Here is a 17,348-nt window from a genome sequence, read left to right as displayed (position 1 = left end):
ATTCTCTTACCATCAATATCTAAATATCTGATTATTTTGGAACAGCGTTAGAATACTCAGTCACAACATCTTATTGTATTTAGAGAGCATGCGTAACGATAAAAACAGAACCTGGAATTTAAAACTTAGAAGTCATCTGCGATAAGACACTTCTTTTTTCGAATAACTGAAAAATGAAATATAATACTATAATTTGGAGAACACAGCAGTCTATAGTAGAGGGAGAAAATGCTATGAAATAAATAAGAGTTTTGGAAATATTACTAAGTAAGAAATATAATACATATTTAACAAATGTTGACACATAAATAACTTACTAACCTAAAGGAATTTGAGCAGATTACCAGGACTAAGTAATTTTACTAGTTATTAAAAGCTAACAAGCGAGACCTGACAACGTTAACAAATGAAATTCATTTTAACATCATACCTCAATGTGTAGTTTTTAAGTTGCCAAATCAAAGGATTTTCTTCAAATTATAGTCGCTTTTAGTTTTATTCAAAGATATATATATTTTCAAGTTTAGATTAAACAGATATCTTAAGTACACATATTCCTCTATTAAGTGATTAATTATTTCTTAGAAATTATCGCATAACACGAAAATACATAAAAAGAACCGTACAGGGTGATCCCACAAGTACTGTTGAATTTTCAGTTTCTTTTTAACTTGCCGAAATTGCGTTCTAGCAAAAACATGTAAAATAAGATCGTGCATAACGAGAAATACCTGTATTCACAGCAAGAAAAATAAATTTATTTATGTAAATTTCGTATTAATTTAGCAGAATTCATTAGCATTCAGCAAGAAAATGTATTCCTTACACTTTGTATGCCTCAATAATAAATTCTATTTTCTGAGTTAAATTCAATTTTCGTTTTTGATCTTCGAGGGGTCGGCTTATACTCGAATAAATATATGTTCCTATCCTTTAACTGTTCTGAACTTGGAAGATGACATTACTTATTACTAATGATATAACTCCCATGTACAGGTGTCACGGTTGAAATTGTATAGGATAATTCTATTAAAGCATTCACTGGTAAGTTTTATCTAATATTTTAATATAAAATAAACTTCACAAAATCACTATGCCATACGTGTTAGTTGAAAATAACATTTCCAAACAGTTTATATTCCACAGTATTTTCAATGCTCTAGTTCGTTTTATTCATTTTGAACAACGGAAAATGGCGCGAATTTAAAAATGGTCTAGTAATGTTTGAACGTGATTCAATGTTAATAGTCGAAAGTTTTAATGAGTATTTTTCCAGTGTTGACAAAAATATTGTTAACAAAGAGATTGATGATAAAATAAATATTAATCTGAATATCTAAACTAAAGTAGTAAACTATATTTTTTACTCCAATCAATGAACAAGAAATTGAACGCTTCATAAATGAATTATCTCCTAAAACGACATTTGGTATAGATGGATTATCAGCAAGTGTATTGAAACATATGAAATCAAAGATATTAAAACATTTGCAATACATTTTTAACCTAAGCTTAGAAACATGTGTATTTCCTGATGATTTCAAGGCTGGTGTAATAAAACCTATATACAAAAAAGGCTCAAAGGCTGATCCTAATAACTATAGACCAATATCAATCCTGAGTAACTGTGTTAAACTGTTAGAAAAATGTATTAAAAGAAGATTAGCTGATTTTCTTTGATTATCTTGAACAAAATAAATTCTTTTCTTCAGTTCAATATGGATTTCAAAAAGGTAAAAGTACGTCATATGCGGTGTACAATTTAACAGAGATTGTTTGTAAAAATGTTCATAAAACTGAAAAAGTAACTGCAGTTTTCCTGAGCCTAGCTAAAGCATTCGATACAATATCACACGAAATTCTCTTAAACAAACTAGAAAGATGTGGAATAAGGGATATATCGCTATCTTGGTATAGCAGTTATTTGAACGACAGAAAACATGCCGTCCAAATAGGTAATTTTCAAAGCAATTATTCATATGTAAAACAAGGAGTACCACAAGGTATATTAGATCCAATAGTATATTTAATTTGTATAAATAATTTGTGTAATTTAAAAATGGACGGGCATATACAATCATTTGCTGATGACATCTCACTTATATTTACTGGTAAAACAGGGACAGATGTATTCAAGAAAACTGAAACAGAAATGAAGAAAGTAAAAAATATGGCTTGATATTCATCACTTAGTATTAAATACTGAAAAAAAGTATATAACGTTTTCGCTAAATTTAACAGGACAGCCGGAAAACAAGTCACTAAAACTGCATTATTGTCAAAATACTGAAAAATGTAATTGGAGTCCTCTTATCAGTGAAAATAAAGTAAAATGCTTAGGTATATTTATTCATAAGAATCTAAAATGGTCTTCTCTCATTACACATATCGCCATAATATTAAAAAAATATTATATACATGTATTCAATTACGATACATTGTAAGAATAAAAATATTACGTATTGTATATTATGCTCTTGTAAATACTTACATGGTATATTAATCTGGGGTGTTGCTTACCTTACTCATTTGAAACCTTTGATGATTCAGCAAAATAATATTGTAAGAATATGTTAAAAAAAAAAAAAAAAAAAAAAAGACTTGACAGTAGACTAGATAGACTCTATGACCAATTTTCAGTGTTACCACTTTCAAAATTATATTTGCAGAAGGTATTAACATAAGTTAAAAAGAACAGAAACAAATGGGGCGAAATAAAGAGTATATGTACATAACCAGAAATGTGACACACAAAAATTAGAAATTAAAACAACGAGTAAATCTATAACTCAATATCAAACGTATTACAGAGCTCGAAAGATCTATAATGAACTTCCACTCCGAATCAAAGAGGAAAGTAATTTCAAAATACATAAAAGGTTAATTTTACAGTGGTTAAAAGAATCAAAAAGTACTTTAAAAAACTTGTTAATTAAAAGTAAGAATTATAAACCTGACATGTTACGGTAAGAAAACAAATAAATAAATAAAATACGAGAATCAGGCTCACATACAAGCATTTGCTTATGAGCCATTTTCTACCTTTTCTTTATTCTTTGCATAAGAAATACAAAATTTGAGCAATATAGAAATAAGTGCATTGAATTAATCTTCCCGACACCGGAAGACAGACATGACTTCTGGAAGTCCGAAGTCCTGTCATCTCTAAATGCCGGGTACATTAAGCTGTATTAACAAAAGGAATCTAGGAAGTCCGATTTCCTTTAGAGAAATAACAGCACATAAAATACAATTAGGAAATTTGATTTGTCAATTTCTGTAGCAGTTACCTTTTCCTTATTTTTTTTATTTTATTCCATTAATATTTTGTTTATTTTTATTTTGTAATTTAGTATGTTTTAATTTTATATTATATGCTAATATATTGGATATATCCAATGTATTAAATTTTCTTCTTTCTTTAAATAAATAAATTTAAAAAATATGAAGGATGACTTGAAAATTTAAGATTGAGAATATAGGAAAAAAGTTTTAGTAACAATTGTTCATAAGTGAGGGCAAGCAAGTTTGCTAAATCTAGAGTAGTCACGTACAAGAACTTTTTGTCATTCTTTTAAAACGACATATACTCGCACCCATAGAAAATATCTTTTGATAAATAGGCTTAAGAATGTTTATTAGTACATTGCAATCAGACAGAAAAATAAGAATATACAGCTTCTCAAAGAGAGATTGATGCTTGACTTTTTTCCGAAGAAGATTATTGTAATATATTTTGCAAATACATTTATAAAAATGCACGAATTTTTTAGTTTACATTTATTCTCCATTTTCACTAAAGATCTCAAGATGTAGACAGAATTTTTAAAATCAATGTAATCTACAAAAGTATTATAGCTTAAAAGGAATGCACCTTTCTCCCCTACACACGCAAGTCATCACCTGGTTTAACAAAATGTCAGGTTCTCTCAGCCAACATCTAACATCACTGTTCCACCATAATATATAAGCATAGCTATTGAAAGGTTCTCTTAGCATCGGAATTTTCTCTGAACTTCTTTCATGACAGCTTTCAGTGGCAATTTGTTTTGTTTTGCGTTATTTGCCTTCGTTTGCTGCCTGAAATATCTTTACTGACTCTTATTCCTTGAAATAGGATTCCAGCATGATTCCAAATACTGGAGAATTTCATTCTGTATATTTTCGGGAATCTTGCAGGGTTAATTGTTTTCAATGTCATAAAAAGTGATGTATATCCCTAATGCTTATTATACTCATGACTAGCTTGGTGATGATGGTTATAAACGGAAGCCACTTAAGTTTTTTCCACATTTCCCAATAGACGGTATAAGCATTAACTCGGAATAGTAGAATATTTGTCTTTTGAAAAGCATGATAAATAAAACAGTAAGTATGTCCCGCTCAAAATGCCAGTCTCCTTTTTCTGCCCCTCATAGAGCTAAATTTGAAGGATGAGATCCTCAACTAACCTTAATCTGAAGAAAACTGTCTGTAAAGAAAATTAATCTTCTGCTCTTATTCATCTCAGTAAACTGAAGTAAACTTGACAAAACTTCAGTCAGGAAGTAGGACTTGAGAATGGAACTATCTTGTTTTATTAGAAACAGAAAACACCTTTGGCTTGTACACCTAATTCGATAATAATCAATGATTTCTCTTTTCTGAAGCAACACCACGTAATTTCATGCTTTGTTTAACTCCTTTTGTAGCACCGAGGCAATATAAGACAAGGATCTAGTTACAACATGGGATACGAAACCACATCAGCTCTTACCGGGAACCGAATTCATGTCATCCGCAACAAAAGATAGAATTTCAATAATATAAGTACAACGGGCTTCACAATTAAGATTTTATTACTGAGATTATCTATATTCTTTTCATTGTAGTAAGACTCTGTCTCCTTTGTTTACCATACAAGTACTGAAGCGATTCTAGTTTCTAAAACTTACACCAGTAATGTTTATAATGTACAGTCTCCCAAAAGAAATGCAACCCAAACTTTGATCGAGTATAATTTTTTGAAGTAAGAACGAAACAGATATATTTTTTGTGTAAGTTAGAATTGTCTATAGAAATACTTTTAAAATAAAACCAATGAGACAAATCGTTACTTTGAATTTTAGTAATTGATTAAATGACCAGAAGTAATTTTAAAAAATTGCAAATTGATTATAATCTATTGCGAGGAACAGAAAAAAAAAAAATAATCGCGGTAGTTCTTAATGTAAATGTTTAGTACGCATCAATTTATATCGGATGGGACAAAACCTGGATGTTGTTTTGCTGCGTTGACGGTTATAAAGGCTATTTTTTTAAGTATTAAAAAAAAAATCCTAATAGAATAGCACATTTTGCCAACAACGTTCCAGCAAAAATACTACCACAGTTATAACTCATCCTCAAACATGTTGGGTGATTTATCAATAAAATAATACATTGATTACTTTGCAACAAAATACAATAAAAATAATTACTCACCTGCAGGAACCGTTACTGGCTTGAAGAAAGGAAGAAGGCGCTTTAAAATAAGTGTTCAACGTAAGTCCCACGTTCTTGAGGACACAATTTTACGCGCCTTACCATGTTCCGTGACACTTTCCGAAGGGTGTCCCTGGTAATTGATTCCAATTTTTTTAAATTGTTCCATCGTTCTGTGGTTATTTTCGTACACCTTTCCTTTCACGAAACCACAGAAAAAAAGTCAGATGATGTTAAGTATGTAGAGCAGGCAGACCACAAGTTTTTAGAAACCATGTGATTACCAAAGAACTCTTGTAACATTTCTAAAGTTTCATTAGAAGTATGACACATAGCCTCGCCTTGCTGGAACCAGCAGTCTCGCTCATCGTCTTTTAATAAGGAAATAAATTGCACAATTAAATGTCGACAGACAATGCCATCCAAAGTTGTACTGAAAAAGAGAGAACCTACGATACGGCGTCGCGCTATCGCACACCACACAGCGACCTTCTGAGAATGAAGCGGAACTCCACGTAACACATGTAGATTCTCGATGGACCAATAACGAGTTTTGACTAATTTTGTAACCATTCAAATGAAACCACACCTCGTACAGTATAAAAAGTCTTATCCAATATATCTACACCATTAATAATTAAGGAATTGAACCAATGGCAGTACTTCAACTTCACTCGTGCTTCATTATCAGTTTTCTTTAATTCTTGTACAGCGTGAATTGTGTATGGGTGCTTTTCAACTTGTGCATGGCACTGTGAGTGGCAGTTTTAGGTAAGCCGGATTGGGTTGCAAGTTTTCGAACAGACTTCCTTGGAGAATTTCTTATTCGTATCTCTACATTGTGAAGGGCCTCTATAGTTAATACTGTAGGTCTTCCTGCGCGAGGCTTGTCACAAACAGAACCAGTTTCACGAAATCTTGCACAAGACGCCATATTTTGCTTTTGTCTGGAACTACTGAGTTAGGAAAAATTTCTTGAAATCGTTCTTTAACCGCTTCATACGAATAGGTTTGAAAATAAAACTCAATTACGCGTGTTCTCTCTTCGACGGAATACGGCATTACAACAATATCAATAATGAACGCAACACAACACAACACACAATGAAATTCAATAAGCATGTGACTCGAAGCAAAATTTCACCGCGAATAAAGAGTTATGTATTTTTATCCCTGCCAGTAGAGTTGCTAGCTGGAGGAGTTTATATATATATATATATATATATATATATACAAAACAAATCAATTGATTATTATATTGATAAATCTGATAAATCATTTTACCCAACATGCACGAGGATGAGTTATACCTCTGGTAGTACTTTTGCTAGAACATTGTTGTCAGAATGCGCTATTTTGTTTAGAAAATGTGTTTTCTCTGAATACCTAAAAAATAGCCCTTACAACTGTCAACGCTGCTAAACAACATGCAGTTTTGCTGATCATTTCTTTGGGGACACACTATATTACATAAGCCGAGACGCGCATTGAACAGAAATGTGTTATTTAGAAAAATATATAAAACTACGCAAGAAACAAAGAATATAATCCTTTTTACTTTAAGTTCCTTAGTGGCTTATGGAGCACAAAATTTTCGAACAAGGTCTGCGTTTTTTAAAATAATACTGTGCCACGCACGATGTAGAAGATTCCGAAGATTTCTACCTGTATTTTTTAAAGTATATATTCATTGCTCTGATTTGGCATTGAAGCAAATATTTTAAAAGAACAAATAACCTTATTGTGCTTATGCACTTATTCAAGGGCGAAACAATTTTATGAGCCAATAAGGTTAGATATATATCATTCAATTAAAAAGAATGTGCCACACGATTTCTCTGTTACATTTTAAATATTTTAGTAGTTAAAGAATTGAGTTTACATTATTTTTAAATGTATTTGATTCTAACTACTGCATTCTTTTTTTTTTTTTTTTTTTTTTTTTTTTGTCATATCTATAATCTTTCTGGTATAACAAGTATTTTCATACAATTCCTAAGTTATTTCTTTTCTAAAGGGTACTTTTTGAATGAAGATGATAATTTCTGTATGTTAAATGCAGAGGTTTGGATTGTAGCTGCGAAAACTTTTTTTTTTTTTTAATTCATGAATAACAAGAGGAAATGTAGTATAACTATCATTGTATTAAACTATCACCCATATTACAAACTGCTGTACATTACCTCTTTTGTGTCGTGTTGATTTTCTGAAATTATGAAAATAAAGAACAGTTTTGAGGGTTCCTTCAGCGGTTTTCTAATTGGCTAATCTTCACACTTCTAGTTTCCAGATCACTTTTCTAGAAATCCAACGAAGTAAAAAGAAATGTAAAAACTACAAACACGAAGATTCGGCGAGTACAAAAAAGATTGCAGGAACCTTCAAAACTGTTATCGAAATTAATTAATGATTTGACGCGTTGACAACCACCTTTATTTTCATAATTTCCTATAATTTCCACTTGTACCATATATACCACACATCTCATTCTTTTCCCAAAACTCATCCATTCAAGAACGCAGGCACTATTCCAAAATTGGATACTCCAAGAAACTTTAAGAAGCCTCAAGTAAAAATAATGTATGTAACTCAACCCACAACTACAACTTCCAATCTTTTCGCTTCAAAATCTGATACTTACGTCTTCATTAATTACATGATTGTTCTCTTCCTGGTAAGTTACAAATTGGTTTATTAATTCTCCCAGTTTTGGAGATTGGTGTAACAAGTACTTATGGAAACCATTTCTTGTCGCCAGGGATGCAAATGTTATGTTATTTACAAGAGCAGAACGAAGATCAGTAAGTTCACCTGGTGTAAGTCTTGCACTGCAGTTGTTGAATATATGACTTGTTACGAGGTAGTCTGTTCGGAGAATAAAAGTACATAAAATTAAAAGCTTTTCTATCAGAAATAATAGTTAAAATAATGGTTTTCAAAAGAATTACTTACATATAACGAAAGTCTACGTTCTTTTAAAATCTCTGCATTCACACCCGAGAATATGTGCAATATATACTGATAAATAGGCTTCATAGATTGAGCTAGAGGGGGATAATACGAAAGCATTACCACCCAAGGTTGATCAATTCATATACACACTAGAAGGTCCTTTTTATCGCTTAGGTTCTAAGCATCTCCCTTCTCATTCCTCCAGTCTAGTTCAGGCATCTCCACCTATGCATAGATTGCCAAGGAAGACTAAAGTGCTTTCCACCTATCGAAACAATTCTTTTATGGACTGTGATATGGAGCTTCTGTACAGAGTGGGTGTTCAATTCCTTAAATATAACTAATACAATAATAAAATGACAAATTTAACATACCTTGTAACTTAATATATTATTGAATGTAAAAATGTATAACATTCTCTACAAGTAATATTTCATGTCCATAACATTCTCTACAAGTAATATTTCATGTCCAACTTAAAGTAACAAAATATGAAAAATGAAGTTTAAATATGCAAGACTGAGAAGGTCGATCAAATCTGCTGAAAAATTCCAAATTGTATACATATATTATTCAAAACATAACTAGAACAATTGTTCTAAGTATTGGTTTGTACATAACAGTAAAGACTTACGCCCTAAGTAAAGAATAATCGTATGTAATTTTATGTAACTTTTAACCCACTCGTTTAATAAAACACACAACACTTATGATATTAACTTACAGTATGTTTACACGAAGTTATTGTAAACAGTAAGTAACTTGCCAAACATGTAAACAAGTGCTTTTCTTCGCTCTTTACGACATTTAGAATATTTTTTCTTTCTATTTCTTGTACAGAAAACACGTGTCACAATTTTTTGACCAGAAACCACAGAAGTTCTATTACCAAGGAATAATAGTGTTGCGGGAAAAATGAAAGATCATGGACTAAAATGGTGCATATGTAACTTAATAATGTTTCTTTCAATTACAATAAATGTATCCTCAATTTTGACCTCCAAAGGTTCCATACTTTTTAGATGATATATGTTATTCTAGATTTCAATATGGGGATAAACGTGGGTTATCCTTCCAATTTCTTGTTTTACTCAAAGATTTGCTTCGCCAGGCATCCCGACTACAACTTTACGCACCATACACGTATTTCCCCTTCTCGTGACATGCCCGTCATCCTCCCCCCATCTTAGATGTCTTGTTGCATCATCTATCTGATATGCATTAGCCTGTATCTATCTAGTCTTAGCATAAATACTGTTGCAAAGTTTTAAGTACATTGACACAAAATGGTTACAGATATTTTAATATCCTAATAACATGAGTTACATGAATGCATTATGAACCAAAATCACAAATAATGATTCAAAATGGCCACATTAGCACGCACACAGTCCTTAAGTCTTTGTGGCCACTCATTAGTTGCATTACGCAACGCATCAACTGATCTGCAACTGCTTCTCGAAGAGACCACTTTCAATATTGGGATGTCTCTACTTGCAAGCCATCCCTGAAGTTTGGACAACAATCTGTTGTTGAAAGGGTTTAGATCCGGACTTGCAAAACGCCAATGTGAAGTGGAATGAACTCTGGAACATTTGCCTCCAGCCACTGCTGGATTGTCCGTGCCTTACGTGCTGAGGCTGAGTACTGCTAGAAGTTCCAGTTCTGTCCATGGAAGGGAGGTGTTGGTGAGATTCTTGACTAGTCTCTCAAGCACTGTCTCATGGTACACTTTGGCTGACGTTTTGATCCCTTTTTCACAGACATGGAGCTCCATTGTGCTCTCGTAACTCACACCCCTTCACACCATGACTCAGGCAGGATGCTGACCCCTCTGGATCCTTGGAGCTTTTCATCAGCTTCTCTAGAGGATGTGGGACATATTCTGTCATTTTCGGAATTGAAAGTCTCTTCAACACTGAAAATCTTTTCATCTTGGCAATATAGATCTCGCGATATCCTACTGAAAGATAGGTTGCGTAAAGTGTATAGTATAAGTTCAGAGGATAGGCTTGACGATGTCATGAATGTATAACAACTTACTACCTTAATGAAAACGAAAGGCAAACGTTATGTGTAGCTTACTGCCATACAAAATTGGAAGTCCGTTTCCGCTCACTGGGACGTTTACGGAAAAGAACAGTGAATAAGTGTTCTTATCCGATAACGTCCCACTCAGCGGTAAAATCCTGCATGTGTCTGAACTCGCCATACAAGACCTAAACTTGCCAATCTTGTATGGCAGTAAGCTACACATAACGTTCGCCTTTCGTTTTCATTTAAGGAAGTAGGTTGTTATACATTCATGACATTGTCAATTCTATCCTCTGAACTTATACTATACACTTTGCGGAGCCCTATCTTTCAGCAGGATATCGCGAGCTCTACATTGCCAAGGCAACCTAACTTTCTTTACTTAGGATGCGCTATGTATATCCCGTCTTGACAAGTCTTCAGACCCTACCGTGCTTAGGACATGATGATCGCCAGCCAGGCTCCGGCAACGACCATCACTTAAGTACGCCACGATTAACAGTGAAAGTGGGGTATCTTGCACACTACAAGATATTTAAAATCTGCATGACTACTACCTGCCCAAACGGCAGTCCAGGTGAAATGAAAACACATGGTATTAAGGTATTTTAAATAGCTTGTATCCAGTAAAACATGTTTAGGTGTGCCTTGTTTAGACTACTACAATCTACAACATTTTCATATGTACCCCTATGCTCAAAAAAATAAAATAAAATAAAAAAAATAATAAAAAAATTGCGTGTATACTGTAACCCACAATTTTCTGCAATTATTCCATTTTCCTTACGTTTATGGGTAAAATTCAGTTATTAGTAAGTCGAGATAATAGAAAGCAATCCATCTAAGGAGATATTTCCAAAAAAATTAATAAAATAATAAAAATATAAGCAAAAAACAAAATTATGTTCGGAAAAAATGAAATGAAATCTTTGTTTTACGTCCCACGCCTATGCGGTTAGGCTAAAGGAGACGGTGATTATGAGAAATGAATGAAATGGTGGAACGAAGAAAGTGGGAGGAAACGGGAGAAGCTCGAGGAAACCCACGCACACGGTATTTGTCCACCACAAAGTTCACTTGGCGGGGGCTGGGATCGAACCCGGGATCCCAAGCACCAGAGGTGAACGCTCTACCACTGAGCCACCGCGGACCCAAAAAATTACGTTCGGTTTTGTGTATACTGGCAATAATGTTTTCGAGGAATATTTTCAGTAGCAGAGCACGATTGCAGAGGGAATAACACGATTGGTAGGGGAAGAGTTGAATGAAGGAACTGGAAAGTGGAGTAAAATGTTGCATTTATTGGCTTAAATCTAGGGTGTATATTGTCTGCTAAATATAAATTAGCTTCTGTAACCAAGATGTTGTACGGAAATATAGAAACAAAGATGAAAACTGTTGTCTTAAGTTTGGAAGTGACATGCTCTATAGCCATTAGCATTTATTTGTTAAGAAAAATACAGGCAACAAGAGGTAGTCTCTGTGGTCAAGTGGGTAGAGTGGCGGACTGGTAGTTCTTATACTGTTTTGACAACAGATCGAATCCCATCCCATTCCATCTATTCTTTTTTTTCCAAAACATTATAGAAAGTGTATAATTTTTATGTTAATAAGAACCGAAACAATATAATAAGGAAATAACTTTTTGTCTCCTCTGATGACGTATTTATTCAGAATTAGTGTACTATTAGTAATAGCGATTGTTTCCAGTTTATGCTGTTGTATAGCTTCTTCTCTCATCCCCTTTTCTTGGAAAAAGAACAATTTTGTCTCCAATAAAGTGTGAAAAATATATATAGACAGAAACAGTCATCTTAGTACCAAACGTGATTTATCAAGATGAAATGAACAAGTTTCCCGTTATTAAAAAAGAAAGCTATAGAAAATTATTGAAGTTGGTCTTTCTTTAGGTTTTCAGCATGCTATATATATATATATATATATATATATATATATATATATATATATATATATATATATATATATATATATATATTTATTTATAAGACTATACTGTATAAGGTAAGATATGCGATCATACCCACAAATTTAGCTAGTGAGTGAAAGATGTTTTCTGCACAAATATTTTACAGGTTTAGGTGCATGAAACACCAATACGCCACGGTCTCGCTTATCTTACCTTTGTTTATTCCACATACCGTATTATCCGACATATCATTGCAGGTATAAAGTAGCATCAATCGGCAAGAAGAACTACAAGTTGTGTTCTTAGTCTGTTTTAGATGCTCTGGACTCTATCACCTAGTACGCTCGTTTAAATCATGACTCATACGTCTATCATTCAGTGCAGGAACGTATCCAGGTTTTCTTTTCGGAGAAGCCCAACACGAATCCTCGTAATCACGTTATTCTGATTTTTTAAAAAGTCAATAAAATAATAATAATAATAATAATAATAATAATAATAATAATAATAATAATGCAACAGTTCTGTATTTCCCTTAAACTTTTTCCTACTTTTCATTTATGAATCGGTTTACTTTAAACAAACTGCATTGTAGCACAAATGAAATAAAAAAAATATTTTCGAGAGACATGTAAGGAAAACTGTCTGTTACGTGTATTACATAGTAAAAATAGCAAATGGCAATGAGTGTATCGTTCTAATACAGTAAAGTTATAAACAGAACGGAAAGGAAATTTTAATCCCATTTAAAAGTGGTGTTCTTTAATTTCACGTGGTATTAATAGCATTACGGTATGTTCTTAGAATTATAACAACAATACATTGCCCACAGTTTGGACACTGACTCAAAGTAATCTGATATAAAAGAACCTCAAAAGGGAAAAACCAGGTTTATTAAGAAGTGCCTCACTTTTGGAAGGGGACAGCTTCCAGGACCTCACGCAGGATACGTTTCTGATTCAATGCATTATATTTATTTCTTACATGATTATTAGATGCGTAATATGTAAAATTGTATCATAGGTTTACTTTTAATAGGCCTTTTCTTAACACATCCATATTATCCGGCGTTCTGCATGCCTGTTTTATGTCGGATAAGCGAAACTCTACTGTATTTCCAAAGATAGCATATACACAGGGGCTAGAGGACTGCAAGGGCCGGAATTTTTAAACCAGGCCCGGCCCGGCCCGGCCCCTTGAATTTATAATCTATAAGCAGAAGCGGATCAAGGGCGGAGCCAATGGAGTCCAGGCTCCGGGACCCTCAAGCTCAGGGGGCCCCTTAAAATCCCTCTGTTTAATACTAAAATATAGCAATCAACTTATTATATTATAGGCTTCAGACCTATGCTAAATTTTTTCCCGCTCGTTACGCTCGCGGTATCGCTAGATTTAAGTCTTTCCATCAGCAGCATTTAACTGTTAAAAATGAATATAATTATTTAAATGTTAATAATGAACAGTGTGCGAATTACATAATTTATATTGGGGTGGGGGTGGGGATAAAATTAGGCCAACAGGACGTAGAGTCTGAAGTTGCAGTGATTCAAAATGAGTCAATAATGTCTTACTTCCACCCCCCACACACATAAATATGATATGACGTCTGTAATAAATTCAATAAATTCATTAATTCAATAAATTTACCGACGATAACTATGTATATTGTCTTGCATGCACATCTCACACCTAACCTTTCTGAACGTGCTTAAATGTACACACTCTTGTGCCCGTCGCTCTCTAAGGTTTATTTACATAATAATTAGGCCCGAGAGATAACCATGATCACAAGCATATATTAATTTTTCCGCTCGTATTGAAATCTTCCACTTTGCGTTATTACAAGCAGCCTTGCAAAAAATCAGTATTATTAAAATCACTAAAATTACCAGTTAAACCGGACTAACTTAAAAAAAAAAATCTACGTATTAGCATATCATACGAAAAATGGATTGTTGCTGGTCCCGATTTCTGGCATCAAGGTAAAATCGAAGGCCAAATATTTAAAACCCTCAATTCAATTTTCGACCTTTCTCTTCTACTCCTAGTTAATCATAGCCCTACATAAATGGTGTAATTCTTAACCTGACGAAGAACTCTTTTCTCAGCATGAATCTAAATAATGGTCACACTACTGACGATTATGAGTTTCTATAGAAAAAAAAAACTGCATTTAGTACGGGTCGGATCTAGTTTCGTATACTTTGAGATGAAAAAAATCAGTGAAATTTTGCATTATACTAAGCGTAGTTTGGAGGGGGGGGAGCGAACATCTCGGTGGGGATACGTGAGTTGGTTTCTTTGGGGGGAACAAAATGTGACTGAGGGGGAAAACCCCCTTCATACCCCCCGGTAATTCGCACCCTGATAATGAATGTAACTAAATTAATTATTGTAAACTTGGAGCACATCAAAATATTACAGCATAGTTCTCGGTGGTTCGATAAGCCTATGAGGCTGTGGAAAGCAGCAAAGAAAATTTATGCGCTGGAACTATTCGTAACATAGGGCCACCTTAAAATAGTCGGCTCCAGGGCCCCAAAAGTCTTAATCTGCCCCTGGCTATAAGCAATATTTCACGAAAAGCTGATATTTTGTAACAAATGTGTTCGTCATCAAGTTTTCATAAAGTAACCCCTTTCTCCTTTAAATAATTTCAGATGCCGCGATGTTTCAGTGATAGAGCGTTCACCTCTGGTGCATGGATCCTTGGTTCGATCCCAGCTCGCGCCAAGTGAACCTTGTGCTGGACAAACACCGTGTGCGTGGGTTTTCTCGGGGTTCTCCCGTTTTCTCCCACTTTCTTTATTCGACCATTCCATTCATTTCTCATCATCACTGTCTCCTTTAGCCTAGCCGGCACAAACGTGGGACGTAAAACTTCAAGATTTCATTTCAAATAATTTCAATCAAAAAGCAGTTGCAGTTTCAAATAATTTCAATCAAAAAACAGTTGCCGGAAGTATGTAATTTCGAATAAAACGAACTACTATATAAAATTCTGAGTATATTATTATTATTATTTTATGAAATTCTCGCGAACCTTATTTCTAAATCGAAGGGTAAGAAGACTAAATTCACTCACTTATTATTATGGATCCATTTCAATTGAAGCAGTTGAAATAGTTGGGAAAAATTAAAAAGCCATACCCTATATTCCGGTGTGCCATAAGCGGTATAACGCGGCACACTGGTGTGTCCAGCAAAGTGAACAGTGTGACGCAAACGTTTTCCTATTATTTGCAAGAATATTTGTCGAGTTTCTGTTATTATTATTATTATTATTAAAGAACGCGAAGACTCTTCCCGGGCCTGATATTTTCTCTGATCATAATCTTGTGCTGGCCGAAGTAGATATTCAACTGAAAAATGTAGACAGAAGAAAAGTAAGTAACGAAGTGTTGAATACTGAAAAGTTGAAAAACGAGGAAATAAGAAAACTTTTCGTTGAAAAATTCGAAGAAAAATATTCAAACAAGAAAAGAATACGCGCAGATAGTAACACACAGTGGAAATACATTAAACTTTGCTTACAGCAGGCTGCAGAAGAAGCAGCAGGTTACCGCGAACACAAAACGGCTAAGAAACCATGCGTTACAGAGGAGATGTTGCAGAAAATAAGGGAAAGGAAGACGTGGAAACAGGTTGATACAGAAGAGGGAGGGCAGAAATATGTACAGAAAGTTGAATAATGAGTTACGGAGAGAAACAGATAGAGTGAGGGAAGAGTTTTACAGAAGAAAATGCGAGGACATGGAAGAATTAGAAAGAGTTGGGAAATATGAGGAAACGTACAGGGTGCGGCACGTAAAACCGGCCCGTCGTAATATTCTGGTATATTGTGTTTTTGGCAACACTTAAATAATCTACCTTTCTACCAAGAGATGGCGTGTCGAGGTCGGGTCGACTTACGTGACCTGCAGCAGTCACGTGCAGCCGCAGCCAGTGAAACTTGTCGAAACCAGTTGAGAAAAAGGCCTCGTTGTGTTAAGCCGGGTGAGTGTCAGTGTGTGATAATGCCGTATTCGGTACCCGAGCGTGTTGCCATTGTTAAAGGGTTCATTCTCACTGGATCTTTTGTGAAAACAAAGAATTTGTTTCGGGAGAAATTTCCAGGACGTTCTGTGCCAGCAAAAAGCACCATTCAGGAATTGATTGAAAAATGGCGGCGTACAGGATCGGTTCAAAATGCTCCCAGGAACAGACGACCATCTGTCTGCACACCTGAATTAAAGATGCAGGTGGAGGAGATAATGACAAGAAGTCCTCGAAAGTCAACCAGGAGATTGAGTCAACAGGTTCATGCGAGTGAGAGAAGTTGCAGACGTGTTTTAAGGGGACTGAAGTTAAAACCGTACCGGATAAGTGTTGTGCAAGAACTGAAGGAGCCTGACCTGCAGAAGAGGGTGCATTTCTGTTCATGGCTGTTGAGCAATGTTGCCAGTGGTTTCTTGGATCCACTAATGCTCATCATGAGTAACGAGGCGTGGTTCCACCTGTCTGGGTACGTAAATTCCCAAAACAACCGGTATTGGTCGACAGAAAATCCACACGCAATCCACCAGGTGCCCTTGCATGATGAGAAGATTAGTGTTTGGTGTGCCATTTCCGCCACACGCGTTATTGGGCCCATATTCTTTGAGACGACGTGAACAGTGACGTGTATATGGGAATCCTGGAGGAGTTTTATACACACTTGACCGAAGAGGAGCGTCAGTTATGTTACTTTCAGCAGGACGGTGCAACATGCCACACATCAGCTGCATCATTGTCCCTTGTGCATGAGATGTTTACACCAGAGAGGACAATCAGCAAAGGCTTGTGGCCTCCTCGGTCACCAGACTTGTCCACGTGTGACTTTTACTTATGGGGACTGTTAAAGGGAAGAGTATACGAAACAAATCCACACACAATTGAAGAGCTCAAGACCAGGATCCAGGATGTCACCAATAGCATTACAACACAAGAAGTG

The 17,348-nt window shown here is 34.6% G+C and overlaps 1 protein-coding gene across 6 annotated transcripts in view; it reads right to left on the bottom strand.

Annotated features, from left to right (window-relative positions):
• Nucleotides 1-17,348, bottom strand: part of LOC145686102 (endoribonuclease Dicer-like) — a 323,942-nt gene that overhangs the window by 23,292 nt on the left and 283,302 nt on the right. For all 6 annotated transcript variants that reach the window (XM_081759049.1, XM_081759045.1, XM_081759050.1 and 3 more), the window contains one exon: nucleotides 8,105-8,328. In XM_081759049.1, the coding sequence (XP_081615175.1) occupies nucleotides 8,105-8,328 (224 nt within the window). The remainder of the gene's footprint in view (nucleotides 1-8,104; nucleotides 8,329-17,348) is intronic.

The sequence above is a fragment of the Thermobia domestica genome, chromosome 5, assembly GCF_964235325.1.
Source record: "Thermobia domestica chromosome 5, izTheDome1.hap1.1, whole genome shotgun sequence".
NCBI lineage: Eukaryota > Metazoa > Arthropoda > Insecta > Zygentoma > Lepismatidae > Thermobia > Thermobia domestica.
The sequence above is the reverse complement of the archived record's forward strand: the minus strand, read 5'-3'. Positions and strand labels throughout refer to the sequence as shown.